General features: G+C 50.7%; 3 protein-coding genes across 5 annotated transcripts in view; 1 reads left to right on the top strand and 2 right to left on the bottom strand.

The window, feature by feature from the left end:
- The window catches only part of AGAP2 (ArfGAP with GTPase domain, ankyrin repeat and PH domain 2), a 14,831-nt gene extending 11,631 nt beyond the window's left edge, over positions 1 to 3,200 (bottom strand). The window contains exons 1-2 of one of the 2 annotated variants that reach the window (XM_024736969.1): positions 2,929 to 3,067; positions 152 to 308 (exon numbers count right to left, since the gene is read on the bottom strand). Coding sequence is in view for 1 of the 2 variants with exons in the window: in XM_024736968.1 (XP_024592736.1) it covers positions 2,929 to 3,088 (160 nt within the window). In the remaining variant the exon portion in view is untranslated. Of the gene's footprint in view, positions 1 to 151; positions 309 to 2,928 lie in introns of both variants that reach the window. The other variant, XM_024736968.1, reaches the window with a different exon arrangement.
- A 2,290-nt stretch (positions 3,201 to 5,490) lies between these two features.
- Positions 5,491 to 8,280, top strand: TSPAN31 (tetraspanin 31). The gene is made up of 6 exons (XM_024737033.1): positions 5,491 to 5,725; positions 6,260 to 6,427; positions 6,700 to 6,780; positions 7,080 to 7,211; positions 7,531 to 7,644; positions 7,745 to 8,280. The coding sequence occupies exons 1-6, from the start codon at positions 5,663 to 5,665 to the stop codon at positions 7,817 to 7,819; spliced, it is 633 nt and encodes a 210-aa protein (XP_024592801.1). The 5' UTR covers positions 5,491 to 5,662; the 3' UTR covers positions 7,820 to 8,280.
- A 166-nt stretch (positions 8,281 to 8,446) lies between these two features.
- CDK4 (cyclin dependent kinase 4) lies at positions 8,447 to 11,471 on the bottom strand. Of its 2 annotated transcripts, XM_024737031.1 has the most exons (8): positions 11,230 to 11,471; positions 10,549 to 10,785; positions 10,250 to 10,385; positions 9,967 to 10,134; positions 9,693 to 9,802; positions 9,381 to 9,431; positions 9,105 to 9,240; positions 8,447 to 8,871 (listed from the first exon to the last, which is right to left on the bottom strand). In XM_024737031.1, the coding sequence occupies exons 2-8, from the start codon at positions 10,764 to 10,766 to the stop codon at positions 8,779 to 8,781; spliced, it is 912 nt and encodes a 303-aa protein (XP_024592799.1). In that variant the 5' UTR covers positions 10,767 to 10,785; positions 11,230 to 11,471; the 3' UTR covers positions 8,447 to 8,778. The 2 variants fall into 2 exon arrangements, with proteins under 2 accessions (XP_024592799.1, XP_024592800.1); XM_024737032.1 differs by lacking the exon at positions 10,549 to 10,785 and having other exon boundaries at positions 8,451 to 8,871; positions 11,230 to 11,437.
- Between the last annotated feature and the right edge of the window lie 2,414 nt (positions 11,472 to 13,885).

The following is a 13,885-nucleotide window of genomic DNA, read 5'->3' as shown; positions in this document are numbered from 1 at the left end:
TGAGGAGGAGGCGGCCCCCGGCCCCCCTCCCCACTCTATCTCCCCCCGCACCTTCTCTCCCCCAGCACGGCTGTCTGCGAAGGCGGTGCAAAATCCAGGACTGGATTTCCCTCCCAAATCCTGGGCTGGATTTCCTGGAACTTGGACTCACCTACTCCAACACTCCAGCACCCTCCCTTAGCACACCCCGGTCAGGGAGCGCTACTGTTGTGTATGACATTTAGGCGCGAGAGTAAAGATCGGTGTATGGGTGGACGATCCTCGGAGAAAACGGAGCAAATGCGGGTTCACTGCCAACTCTGGGGAAGCTGATGTGGGAAAGTGGGGAGCCCTGAAATCCCTTTCCCAGGACCCCTTGTTTCCCCCAGGTACTTGCATGAGTCCCCTTCCCCATGACCCAGCCCCCTCGCTCACCCCCACCCTCCATACGCGGTGCATTGACTGGGCCGTACTTGAACCTAACTGTCCCAAAGTGAACTTGGAAAGTGTTCCCTGGGGATGGGGACAAACATGGAACTTAGCAGGGTGGGTGGAAGGAGGGGGTGCCTCAGGAGGGGAAAGATCTGAGGAGTCGAGGAACACAGGCCGAAAAGTGAGTCAAAAGACTCCAGCTCGGGGTGGAAGGAGAAGGAATACGTCTACAGACTGACACCACCCCCCATACCAAAATTCATCCGGTCTCCATAGCAACCGTAGCTCCAAGAGTGCCTCAGAAACAGCGGGGATAAGCAGAGAGGAGGATCGGTGTGTATGGTGGGCGGGGGCACCCGCCAGGGGATTTGGGGTTAATGGAGGCACCACCTTCACACCTGGTTACCCACGTGTGGGGTATTTAGCGCCCCGAATATAAAGACCGCCCTCAGTTGAGGCAGAGGGTACAGGCCTCTTCTGGGTTTCCATTCAATCTCCTGAGGTTTCCGGGGTGGGGCTTTTTTAGAAGGTTAAAGAGGAGACAGACAGAAAGAATGGAAAACGTCTGCTCTGTGTCCTCCACCCCTTTAGGGACCTTGGAGTTGAAGGCTTACTGTCCTCCAGCCCAGGGAGAAGGTTGAAGGGGGTAGGCCGATGGGGGACAGAGGCTGAGACCGGCAGTTGTGGGGTGGGCGTAGAGGGGGCCTCCTCTCAGCCTTGGAGACCCCTCCCTGGGACTTGGGGAGTCTCAGCGTCCCCCTAATTTGGCGTCCCACCCTCCTGACGCAGCGGAGACTATAATAAGTGCTGCTGTGGGCGGCTCTCGGAGGCTGAAGCCAGCGGCATGCTCGGCCTGGTAGGGGGTAAGGTAGGGGGGCAGTACCAGGATGCTGGGTGCCCTTTCCCTCCGCGGACCTGTCCCGAGGTCAGCACCGCCCCCCAGAGCCCCCCTCCCACCGCAGCGTCAGGATGACACCATCCCCAGAACAGAAGACCCTTCAGCAGCCTTTTCTGAAAGAGAAGGTGAAGATTTGCTGATTCTGGCTTAATTCTCCTTCCTTCCTTTGGTGGCCTCAGTTTTCCTTTAAGTTCAATGGGAACAGAATACTGACTCTTAGAGTGGAACAAAAATCACTTATGAAGAGTGGTCTTCTCAAAGAGTTCAGCCCCCACCCCTCCTCACTCCCTCCTCTCCAGAGCTAAACTGAGTTCCTCTACCTGACTAAACCTCTTTCCTCCCCCACCCTTTTCTTTTCCTGCTGGGGTGGAGCTTGGAGTTCCTCCCTAGGAGGCCCCATGGGGCCACTCCCCCCTAGGTCTGCCTTTCCAACAGCTGTAGGGAAGGTATCAGCTATAGTTCTTGGCAAATGGTGGGGGACAGGAGGTGAGAGGGGCACTACTGGAAGAAAGGAAATGGGAAGGGAATCAGACTGTTCCCTTAGGAACCTGAACCAAACTGGTTCTTCCCCAAGTTATGCTCTGATGGCCTCTACTATCAGAGGGGTCTGGCAGGAGGTATCCTTGATGGAAAGAACAGTATCTTGCCCATCCCCCCACCCCAACCCAGGTAAACAGATAAGAATGGAGAGGCTGGAAGAGACCAGGATATGATGGAGGATGTGCTTCTCCCAGACACCTTTCATGAGCAAAGTAGCCGGCTTTTATTGGCTCTTTGCAGCTTCGGGGCAAATTAGATGACACCAGACCAGAGGTGGCCTCCAGTTCCACCAGTTCCTTAGTGGTGGGGCCTTGTGGATAGAGAAGCTGTTCCTGCCAGGGCCCCACCACAGGATTGAAGGCTGGGGTGGGCAGGAGGATGTGGCGGATGGTGTTGCTATACCCGCACTTCCTCCCTGTGTTGTCATCACTTGCTCTAATGGCACTAAGGACGAAGGGCGGAAGGTGTGGGGGGGGGGCCGACAGGAACGGGAGCACGGGGAGGAGAGGGGACCGAGGAGAGTCCTTGGAACTTCTTTGCACTTCGGCTGTGCAGAGCATGCTATGTGAGCGTTAGTGTATGTCTGGGAGCCTGAGATACTCTGCGTGGTGTATTTCAATCTGTTGTGGTGTGTGTGTGTGTGTGTGTTCTCTCTACAGCTGGAGAACAAGAGGTCACTGATCTTTCATGGGTCCTGGGAATGACCACATTATCCAGTCCCAGAACCTCCTGCCCCAAACTGCTTCCTGCCCCGGACTCCCCAGGCAGGGTCCAAGTCTACCATGGGTCTGTCACGGCCTGTCTTCCCCATGCTCACCCACTTCTCCATTGTCAAGTTCAGCTCAGCAGTGACCTGTATTTTGATCCCCTGGGAGAAGGATCAGCGTTGGGGAAAGAGGAAGAATGATACCTCCCATGTCTTTTTCCATTCTTTCCAAATATATTCTTCCCCCAGAGTCCCAGCTCCATCTTGGGGACTAGAAAGTGGCTGATTGGGAAGTGCTGTATGCTCCAGCAAGCCCTTATATGCCCCTGCTGGTCCCCAATACACCCAAGATGGGAGCTAATCCTTCTCTTACCTCGTATGCGGTCCACTGAGGTCTGAATGCTGTCCCGAAGTTCAGGGTCGCTCACCCTCTCTGCCAGCTTCCTGAGGCAGCTTAGAGCCTGCCTGGTCACCTCATGTCGTCTGACTTCTGCTCTCACTGCAGCTACAGCCAACTGCCTCTGGGCATTCATGTTGCCCAGATCTGTCTTGCTGGGCTAAAAGCAACCTCTGGCCCTGAAGCCCATGGCCCCGCAGCCCCCAAACCCCAGAAGGCCTCTTCTGCTGCGCCCCAGAACTCCCCTCCCCTGCCTGCCCTTCCGTCTGTCGACTTCACTTCCTGACTGGTGAGTTTCAAACCCACAGCCTGGGTCGGCACTACCTCCTGCACCACCCACCCCCTCTAGCGTTGGCCTATCAGCTCTGCCAGCTGGTTCCTGCTGTGATTCCCCAGCCAGGTGGACGGAGAGACCTTAACAAGCATCCCAGGGCATCCTGCGGGAGGTGGCTAATTAAGATGGGTGTTGGTGCTGGGAAAATGTGGCACACCAGGTCCCAGGTGTAATCCCAAACTCTTGATGACCTACAGGTTTGTATTCAGTCTCAAACTCTTACAGGAATCCGTACACACCCGGTCTGCCACCTTTAATGCCCTGCATTCCAGCTTACAGTTGTACTCCCCACCTACTCCGCACGTCCAAAGAGTTCAAATACTTACCTCTTGCAATGTAACCCTTCCTTAGTCGGCTTCCCCACTGCAACCACCTCCTGCTTTAAAGGGCCAAGTAGGTACAGGGAGAACAGGTTATGGAGGACAGTAACCTATAATCAGACAAAACCACAAGGCTCCATGTTCAATTAGTTTCATAATAATTAACTCATCTATAATACTTAATAGTTTACAACACACTTTCACACATATAGACTTCACGACAGGCCCAAGGGGTAGGATTTTTATCCCTATTCTGCAGAAAAGGAAACTGAAGCTCAGAGAGGCCAGTAAGAGGTGACACAAGGATACCGATCTAGGTCTTTTGAGTATAGTCCTGATACCCTTTTCACTACACCAGCCAACTAAGATGCTTGCCAACAAGTTCCCCTTATCCCTAATACCACTGTCTTGCCCTTGATTTAGGACCTGAGAGAGAAGAGGGTGGATGAGGAATTGAAGGACAGAATGAAGATGCAGGGGTGGGTGAGGGGGGAAATAGTGGATAGTTTGATGTAATCATTTTGCTTCAGGACTCAAACCTTTCTGGCCCTGCCAAATGCCTCTTCTCCTGCGTATCTAACTGATACTAATTCGTTAAGGATAGAGGATTTTAATATATTAATGTGTAGCTGGAGAGGAGAATTAGGGTTAGGATTACCCACGGGCAACTGTAAAATAGCCTGAACAATAATAACTAACAATGAGTGTTTACTATGTGCCAGGTACTGTTCTAAGCATTCTACATACATATATTAACTCATTCAATTTTCACAACAACCCAAGAGGTAGGTGTATTGTTATTTATCCCCATTTTACAGATGAGGAAACGGGCACAGGCCAAAGCTTAAGTAACTGGCCAAGGTTACACAGCTAGTAAGTGGCAAAGTTGGAACCCATGCAGTCTGACTCTAGCGGTAAGATGATGCCACTTACGCAGTCATAGAATCTAAGTACGCACAAATGTAAATCATTCTGTGGGTTTGAAGGGAGGTTTTTCATTTGTGTTCCTACTATGACTGCCTCTTTCTCTTGGGGGAAAGAGGGACTATGCCCTTTCCCATCCCCACGAAGAAGGCCCTGTGTCAAAGCACTTACTTAATAATAAACAAATATTGATCAACCACTATGGCCGCGCCTAGTGAAAATGTGGACTCCTCCTTCCCCTCATATTTATGCATATTCCAGACCCCTCCCTTTGTCTTTTTTTTTTTTTTTACGCGCCCAGGATCAGGCATGTACTCTGAAGACTCCAGCACAGTCATGTCTGTACCTGTGGCTTTGTCACATACAGGAATGCGCCGGCCCGAGGCTGCTGTTTTTCATATTGAATGTCTAGCATGTTCACACATCCCGTTAGGAGGGGATATGGAACAGACTATGTGTACCAGTGGACGCACTTGCAAACATGTATTTGCTAGGTGTCGCTGTTCCCAACCCGGGGCCTCTGTAGCCGGGGTAAATAGCTCAATATTTTGCTTCTCTGGGTGTTCCAGCGTGTGACGCAATAGCAGCGAACGAGGGCGTCATCATGAAGTCACTGCAGGAGAAGGGGAAAGGGGCGGGAGGGCACTCCCTTGAGGGGAGGAGCCCTTTCACCCGGCCCTCGAAGCTGCACCTTCTCTCTCTTCACCGGCACCTTCTCTCTCTTCACCGGAGTTTCTCTAGAGCCTCCTCCCTCGGATAAGACCTCTTCCAGTTGCCACCACAGAAAGCTCTGTTTTCAATCCGGGGTTTTGAAGTTTAGGCTCTGGTCACTTTGAGAATCTCTGGAAGCCCTGCCCCCAGTTTTAAGTTTCATCCAATAAAGAACCTAAAGGAGGGGCCGGCAGGCGGTTCAGTGACGCAATGCAGATTGATTGGCATTCAGGCCATCGACGTCCTGGATTAGCCCCGAGTTTCGCCAATGCAAAGGCAGGGGTGGGACGGTGCAGGCGCAGAGGATTGGGTTTGGCTGGACTCGATTTAAAGAGACAGAAGCTGTCGGGGTCCAAGAAGACGGTACCCACGACCCTCCCCCCAAGTCCTTGGGACCACTTGGGTCCCCAAAGCTGGGGAGATGGTTTGCGGAGGCTTTGCCTGCTCCAAGAATGCGCTGTGCGCGCTCAACGTAGTCTACATGGTGAGGTTTTGGAGGTGGGGGAAGCTTCCGGGCGGAAAAGCGAGCAGGGAGAATCTCTAGGGTACTTCCGATGGGGAGAGGGGTGTACTGGGGATTCCGGGAAGATTCCCGGGAACTTCCGGCGAAGAGGGAATTCCTGGGGACTTCCGTGGGATGAGGGGAGACTTCCGGTGACCAGAGGGTTTGTCTGGGGGTGGGGGTAATGAACTGAAGGCTGTGGGCATAAAGGCCCAGCCCTCCCTCTTGTGAACTTAAGTTTCTCCCAAATAGAAGTGATGGATGAAGCTAAACATTCCATTTCATATTCATAGACTCTACTATCCCTGCCACCTCCCACCCCTATCCCAGACGTTCTGACCTCTGATGGGAGGAACGCCCAGGGATGCTCCCGGCCCTGATAGTAGCACCTCCTCTCCTTCATTCACACAAAACTCAGTTCTTTTCTGTCCAACCCCCGGGCCCCGCCCCCGCCATGGCCTTTGGCTGTGGTGCACACTAGAATTCTTTCAGATGTACCTGCTCTGTTTCCCATAGCTGGTAGGCTTGTTGCTCATTGGAGTGGCTGCTTGGGCTAGGGGCCTGGGTCTGGTGTCCAGCATCCACATCATCGGAGGAGTCATCGCTGTGGGAGTCTTCCTTCTTCTCATCGCGGTGGCTGGACTGGTGGGTGCTGTCAACCATCACCAAGTACTGCTGTTCTTTGTATCCTGACCTGAAGTGATGGGGGCACTGGGGCTCGTGGGAGGGCCGAGTCAGCTAGGAAGTTAGTGACAAGGGTAGGAGACCTCAGGGATCTTGGGGATATGCCTCCTTGCCCTCCCTTATACCATACTCTATGAAACAGAAGCTGATGATTTTATTGTTTTCAACTGACATAATTTTATAAGTTCTATGACTAGATCAGATAGTTATTATAGGCGGAACATAAAAGAATCTAGGACTTTTTTGTTTTTTTCCATAACTCTTCCTCTCAGTACATGATCATCCTTGGTTTGGTTTTCATCTTCCAGTTTGGAATCTCTTGCTCATGTCTGGCTATTAACCTAAGCAAACAGGTAAGAGGGTGCCCTTTCAGGTACTTGATTTTTCTCCGCCTCTAACCTCTAACTCTACTCTCAGTCTGGCCCCAAAGGTCATTCTTAGGTCCACTACTTCCAGAATCTGGAGCCATTTGCTTCCTCTGGGATGTCTGGCTAATTGTCCATGAGGATGATCCAGAGGAAGTGGACAGTTATCATTGTGTCTGCACCTTTGCTTCTGAAGGATGTTAACTCCCTTTACTCGAACTGGGATTAGGGTGTAGGGGGTTCTTAAGGTTAGCAGCAAATAATTTTCTTCTGCCTGTACCCTCCAGACAGATGTCATCAATGCTTCCTGGTGGGTCATGAGCAACAAGACCCGGGATGAACTGGAAAGAAGTTTTGATTGCTGTGGCCTGTTCAACCTCACAACCCTGGACCAACAAGATTATGCTTTCTGCACTGCAGTGAGTTGGTGTGGGAAAGCGTGCAGGGTGCCAGGGCGGGAATGGACTGACACTGGGCAAGGCCAATGCCCAAATTGGCAGATTTGAGTTTGAACGTGATTGCCTCTCTCTAGTAGCTCACTTGTATTGGGGCTGTGTGCTGGTGGGAGTGGTGGGGTGGATACAGAGACTAGAGAATTAGCCAAGTGAGATTCCAGTCTGTAGGGTACTGATCAGGAACTGGAAGATAGTTTCTAGGGTCATTCACCATAGATATTAGGATAGAGCACTGTAGGGATTCTGCATCCTCCAGACACACATACGTGTGTTTTATCCTCAGATCTGCAAGAGCCAGAGCCCCACATGCCAGATGTGTGGAGAAAAGTTTCTTAAGCATTCCGATGAAGCCCTGAAAATCCTGGGGGGCGTTGGACTCTTCTTTAGCTTTACAGAGGTAACATTCTCTAGTTCCCTTATGTCCTTTCTCTGCATCTCTAAGGCTTAGCCCCAGAGATTCAGAATTGGTGCTTATCTCTTTCCCTTTGCTTCTACAGATCCTTGGTTTGTGGCTAGCAATGAGATTTCGGAATCAGAAGGATCCTCGAGCCAACCCCAGTGCCTTTCTATGAGACTTTGGATCCTTCTGACTTCTCTCCTGCTGTCTGCTTTCCCTAAGCTTTTTCTTCCTCCCTTAGGGAAAACCTGGGGTCTATAGCCCTTTTTGTTTGAGAAAAAGGAAAGGCCCTTTGCCATGCTCCCTAAAGATGACCGAATAGCTAGGCTTTATGCCTTGACATGTTTTGTTGGGAGTAAGATTATAAGGAATAAAGAAAAACCTTCCTTCCTCTCTCCCTAAGTGAATATGGGAAGCTCCTGGCAGTGCATGAAATGGGATGGGGGTTGGAGTCATTCCTGGCTGTTTCCCCTCTTCTCCCTTCCACATACTAGACCATCTCAACACATCTGTGCTCCAAGAGTAAATCAGGGACAGATCCAGAGAGAAAACCAAGCACTCTTGTAATAAGCAGGACTCGGTTTGGGGAAGTTCAGTGAATATAAAAATAAAAACCATTTAAACTCCATAATCAAAGAAGCAACGTAAGTGCCTTTTCTTCTCTTTAGTTAGTTGAGGGGCTCCACTGACTATGTAGGCCCTGTGACCTAAGGAGAATGTGCGGGGAAGTTCCATCTTCCAAATGGTTTTTCCAAATCCCCAAACGGCAAAGCCAACCAGAGAAAGAAACATTAAAAAAAAAAAAAAAAAGACCAGATTTCTTTGTTTTGTTGTTTTTCCTGTATAAAAAAGGATCCCAATATCAAGGTATAGTGAAGGGGAAGAACAAGGGACATACCCCTTGGCGTAAGGACACGGAGAGGGCAAGAGGAGGATAAGCCTCAAAAGGAGGGGTGGGAGGGGAATGTCATTAAGGCAGCAAAATATTCTCTATAAAAAGTTGGAGTCGTCTCCATAGCCTCAGAGATGAAGGCAGAGGATCACCTTCTTAGTGGGGGGCTCTCCACTCAAATGTTCAAAAGAAGGGAAATGTTGGCTTCTCTTCTCTTAGTTCTGCTGCAACCATTCCATGGCTCACTCTGGGTTACCTTCTGCCTTATGTAGATAGGAGTGCTGCAGGGCTCGGAAGGCAGAGATCCGCTTGTGTGGGTTAAAAGTCAGCATCTCCTGAGAAGGGAGGCAAAGGTCAGAAAACCATGAAAAAAGACTTCCGCTCACCCCCAACAATACCTGGGATGAGCTATTTTCTATATCCCTCTTTGTGGACAGCCATTCAAAGCAGCAATAAAAACCAGCCCATCCACCAACAAGTCTCAGTAACCACCATGTGTTTGGGTCCCTTTTATCCTGCTCCATTTTCCACCCCAATCTCACCCCATGCCCACGCCCAAGCCCAGTACCAGCAGCAGCTGTGCCCCAGACTCTTCCATCTCAGGTACCACCGACTGCACGGGGCGGGGCCCTCTGGGGGAAAAGGCTCCTCGGGGTAGAGACACATCTCGGGGCCAGTCATCCTCTGGGGGCAGTCCGATCAGGCTATGGGGAACAGGAGAATTCTGGTCAGGAGGGCCCTTCTCCAGCCCCCATCTCCAGGGGCAGAGCCAGTTGCCATTCAGGGCTCAGCAGAAAGAGAAGGACTCAGAATGGAAAACTCTTCCCCTCTGCAGGTCACTTACTCAAAGATTTTGCCTAACTGGTCAGCTTCAGAGTTTCCACAGAAGAGAGGCCTAAGGTGAAAAGAGACATTCATTTAGGTAGCAGTCATTTTCAAAGATACGGTAGTAGAACGACTACTGCTTAGTGGCTCAAAACATAGGGTAAGAAGAATAAAGGGTTACGAAATTCCTAATTCCACGACATTTCAGAACTGCTGGTTACGGACAAGATGGCCAGTAGAATTCAAGTGGAAGAGTGGGCAGGGTATGGATGTGGTTTATGAATATGAGATTTGGGAAATTCAAGAGGTTCAGGATACTTGGGCCCCATACTTTCGACGAAACATCTCTGCAAAGATACAGCCAACACTCCACATGTCCACAGGTGTTGCATATGTAGACTGCAAAAGAACTTCTGGAGCACGGTACCAGAGTGTAACAACCTAACGGGAATAAGAAGAGTGGATGAGGGACCTACGAATTACCCTGAAGCACAACTGCTTCACTAAAATCAAGGATGTGAAAAACGCATGCCTTCTCAACTGCTATGGGCAATCACCCTCCTCCCCCAGCCAGAACCCATTTTGGCTACCATCATTCTACTGACCACAGGGGTAAGTGCCATCTGGTAGCTGTAGATTCTGGCCAGGCCAAAGTCGGCCAGCTTAACTGTCCCACCACTTGTCACCAGAATGTTCTCTGGCTTCAAGTCTCGATGAACGATGCAGTTGGCATGAAGGAAATCTAGGCCTCTTAGAAACTGGCGCATCAGATCCTGGTTTGGAAGGGGGAGGTACAGAGAAACTGAACTAGGCACCATACCTGAAATCACAACAGATGCTACTACAAAGGTCCCAATCTACCTCTCAGTGTCTGCCCACCTTACTCACCTTGATGGTCTCCACTGGCAGGCCTGGCGGGGGTGCCTTGTCCAGATATGTCCTTAGGTCTTGGTCCACATGCTCAAACACCAGGGTCACTTTGGTCTCCCGGTCAGTTCGGGCTGTGGCACAGACGTCCATCAGCCTGTCCGGAACAAATGGTAACTCACTGTGCAATCATCTTTGACCCAACATGGCCTCCTCTATTCCCTCAGGGTCCCCACTTCTCTCCTGACCACCACTCCACACCTATAGGTTAGGTTGTCTTTTCCCTTTTACTACCCACTCCCAACCCTCCATCTTCTCACCGCACAACATTGGGATGCTCAAAAGCCTCCAGCCGCCGCAGTAAAGCCACCTCACGGACTGTGCTGATGGGCAGGCCCCCTCCAGCACCTCCTCCATTGGGGACTCTTACGCTCTTGAGGGCCACAAAGTGGCCACTGTGGGGATCACGGGCCTTATACACCGTCCCATAGGCACCAATACCAATCTCAGCCACTGGCTCATATCGAGGGGTAGCCATTCTCAGACCAGAGGAGACCCTACAATCACAGAGACTCCTACCACCGAAATTCCTTCCACAGTTCGGATGGTATGAGCCTGCAGCAACAAAGTGACTCCCACAAAAGACATCACAAAGACAACACCAACAGCATCCCGTCCCTTTCCCAAACTTCCATGATGCCGACTCCCAGGTAACACAATGACCCTAACCCCAACCCCTCCAGCCGCGTGAGCTCCTAGAATAAAAAAATGCATTTTCCTTTGGGGCGATCGAACCCCGCACAAGGGAAATGCCACACGACACACTCCCTACATCGAAGACCCTACACCCAGTCCCTGAAATTAGACCTTCCTACGGCCACAAAGGAACATATCACACCCTGCCCCACTTCCCGCCCTCGAGCGACCCTTCCATAACCAACCCGCGTAGGAAGCCGTGGAGGGCGAGTATGGTCTCCATTCCTGGAAAGGGCTACACTTACCTCACCCCGTGTCTGGAGCTGCGGGGGCGGCCCGTTATCGGGGCCCCGGAGCCGGTTCCTGCCGCGCCATACACTAGAGCTCGGTTCGGGGTAGCTGGACGCTACGGGCCCGACCATAGACACAGGCCACAGGCTAGAGCGGCCCCCTTTACCCCCACCCTCACCATGTGACCAGCTGCCAAAGAGGCGCGCGGAAATCGAGGGGGCGGGGAGAACGCCGGACGTTCGGAGCACGTGACCATACTACTCAGGCGCAGAGGGGCAGCCGGGAGCGGCTTTGAACGGGAAGGGGGCGGGGAGGGGAAAGGGGCGGAGGGGCGATGGCAACCACGTGATCTGTTGCTATCACACGTGACCGCTTGACATTGCTTGGAGAAGCAGAGGTGTGGTTACGCAGCAGGGCACGTGACTGGCTGCCGTAACTCTGGATCGGGGCTGGGGCGGGAGAAGAGAGAGGGTGGAGTCCAACGCGATGCCATGGCAACCTGGGCCACCCAGGATTCCCAACACTGGGCTGGAAGCCGAGCCTGAGTGCATCTCCAGTCTCACTACCCGTCTCTCACTCTCTCTCCTTGTGGGGAGGTGGGTCGGGGGACGGGAGGTGGTGCTGTCGTCTTTCTGCTCCACCGCTATAGGAAAAACATATTCTCATTTGTGTCTTTGTTTCACTCATTCAACAAATTTTTACTGAGTGCTGCTTCCTGTATTTATGTGGGGGTTTTGTTTGTGTCCTCTAAACTAGTGATAAGGCTATCTGTAAAGATATAGCCACATATTTTACATGTGGTCATATAAAATAGGGAGTAGACAGTACCCATATGAGGGCGAAACTAGGATTAAAGGATTGATGGAAGGAAGATTAATACAGTAATCCAACAGGAAGAGTGGCAAGGTAATACCCTTTCCTCTTCCCAACTTTCACCTCTTCCTGGGAGTGTTAAGGCAGAGACCAGATACCTTCTGGCAGAGAAGTTATTGATGAGCTGGAAACAGCAATACTTGACCTTTAAGGTTCTTTTCTGCAGTAAGATGCTATGACATATGTGTGTATGTGTATATATGTGTGTATGATACTATATACAGCACATATAGATGGATAGATATGAGTGAGCATGTGCAAGGAAGTTACCACCACGCTGCATGAAAATGACTGTGCCCTTCTGCAAAACCTTGTGACTCCTTATATGGGGTCATTGTGTTTCCCTTTTTTCCCCTATTGCAAGCTTTCTTAGCCCTTGCCCCTCCTCAGAACAGACTTTTCCCAAATAGCCTCTGTTTACAGACATCTAGGTAGACAACAGGCAAGTTTCTCTGACTTCCCTTGTCTTACCGGCTCCAACTTCTTTATCTCCCAACCCTTTGGGGGAATGGGAATAAGGGAAGGAAGGAATCAGTGTCTCATTTATGATAAACTGTCTAAAATCTGAAACCATTCTATTACTCTATTTGCTCTCCTTGTGCCCTAACTTCTATTCTCCTTAACCATCTGCCTGAGGATGTAAGAGTTCAGGCTTGAGATTAATATAAACCATGCTCCAGGGCAAAATGGAAGACATATCAGTATAGATTCCCCCTCTTTGCATTCTGCTGGTTGTAGTTCTGGGCCCTTGCTGGCAAAGGCAACTAGGACACTAGTAAGAAAAATCTCAAGGTCCTAACTGGCTAAGGGGCTTGTGAGGAGTATGTTTCATTGGCTATTTTGCTAGGATTGGTTGGTTTGTAAACCTGGAAGGCTAAGTGTCTCTGAGTGTGTCAAACTTCCATCCTACACCAGCAGGGTCCACTTTAGCCTCACCCTCCACTCACTGTTTTTAAAATAGAAGTCATCCTCTATGTTGACTTGGGTTCCAGCCCCTTTTTCTGATTCATTCATCCACCATCCAAAATATTTGAATGCTTCATAAGAGCATTACTCTCCTTAATCACCTTCTGTTGAGGATCCTTAGTTTGACAGTCTGTCCCTGATTACATACCCTCCCTTCTCCTGTTAATTACTCTTTTACTAATTAGTTTTTTCCATTGTGTTTGATACAGTGAGCTCCCCTGGAATTCCTTTTCTCTAAGCACTGAAAAGGAGAGGAGAGGGAGGATGTAAGTGTAAGGCAGAAATAATGTGATGAGGGGGTACAACTGGTTCTCAGGGGCAAGACCCCCATAAAAGCAAAGAGCTAAGCATGTGTGTGTGTTACGTATTGTTCACTTCAGTTGCAGTGGTTGTGGGTCAGGAGAATACCAGGAAAGACACTCATCCCTTTAGCACTCCAGTCTCCCTTGCTCACTCACCTCCCTCACACATTCCAATTACACACTTCTGTTTCTCTTACAATCCAATTCGATCCCTTACACACTCATCTCTTTTCCATAGTCACACACCGTGCACACTTTTCAGTCTTTTGTGTGTTTATTGCTTGAGTCCATCTCTTGCTCACTCACCTCTGACAGTTGCATAGCTTGCTTTCTTTGCACACTCCCATTTTGCACAAGTCTCTCCCTCCCTGGTGCACCTGCGTCTTTGACCACTCACCTTCCATCCTCACCCGCTCACCCCCCCCAACACACACACACCCATTCACACACCTATTCTACCCTAGCGCACACCCCTTTTTTTGGCCACTCCCCTCCCTCCACCCTCCCCCGGGCTCGCACACTCGCCCCC

The sequence above is a fragment of the Neophocaena asiaeorientalis genome, unplaced genomic scaffold (assembly GCF_003031525.2).
Source record: "Neophocaena asiaeorientalis asiaeorientalis breed wild unplaced genomic scaffold, Neophocaena_asiaeorientalis_V1.1 scaffold134, whole genome shotgun sequence".
Taxonomy (NCBI): domain Eukaryota; kingdom Metazoa; phylum Chordata; class Mammalia; order Artiodactyla; family Phocoenidae; genus Neophocaena; species Neophocaena asiaeorientalis.
This window is presented reverse-complemented; position numbering and strand designations above follow the sequence as displayed.

Bases quoted from the DNA above. Each gene is read 5' to 3' on its own strand.
- TSPAN31 (XM_024737033.1), top strand. From the start codon at position 5,663: ATGGTTTGCGGAGGCTTTGCCTGCTCCAAGAATGCGCTGTGCGCGCTC. The intron at 6,428-6,699 runs GTATCCTGACCT...TCTTCCTCTCAG, and splicing joins ACCAAGTACTGCTGTTCTTT to TACATGATCATCCTTGGTTT. The intron at 7,645-7,744 runs GTAACATTCTCT...TTGCTTCTACAG, and splicing joins TCTTCTTTAGCTTTACAGAG to ATCCTTGGTTTGTGGCTAGC.
- CDK4 (XM_024737031.1), bottom strand. From the start codon at position 10,766: ATGGCTACCCCTCGATATGAGCCAGTGGCTGAGATTGGTATTGGTGCC. The intron at 10,386-10,548 runs GTGAGAAGATGG...TGTTCCGGACAG, and splicing joins GAGCATCCCAATGTTGTGCG to GCTGATGGACGTCTGTGCCA. The intron at 9,432-9,692 runs GTATGGGGCCCA...TTTTCACCTTAG, and splicing joins GCAGAGATGTTTCGTCGAAA to GCCTCTCTTCTGTGGAAACT.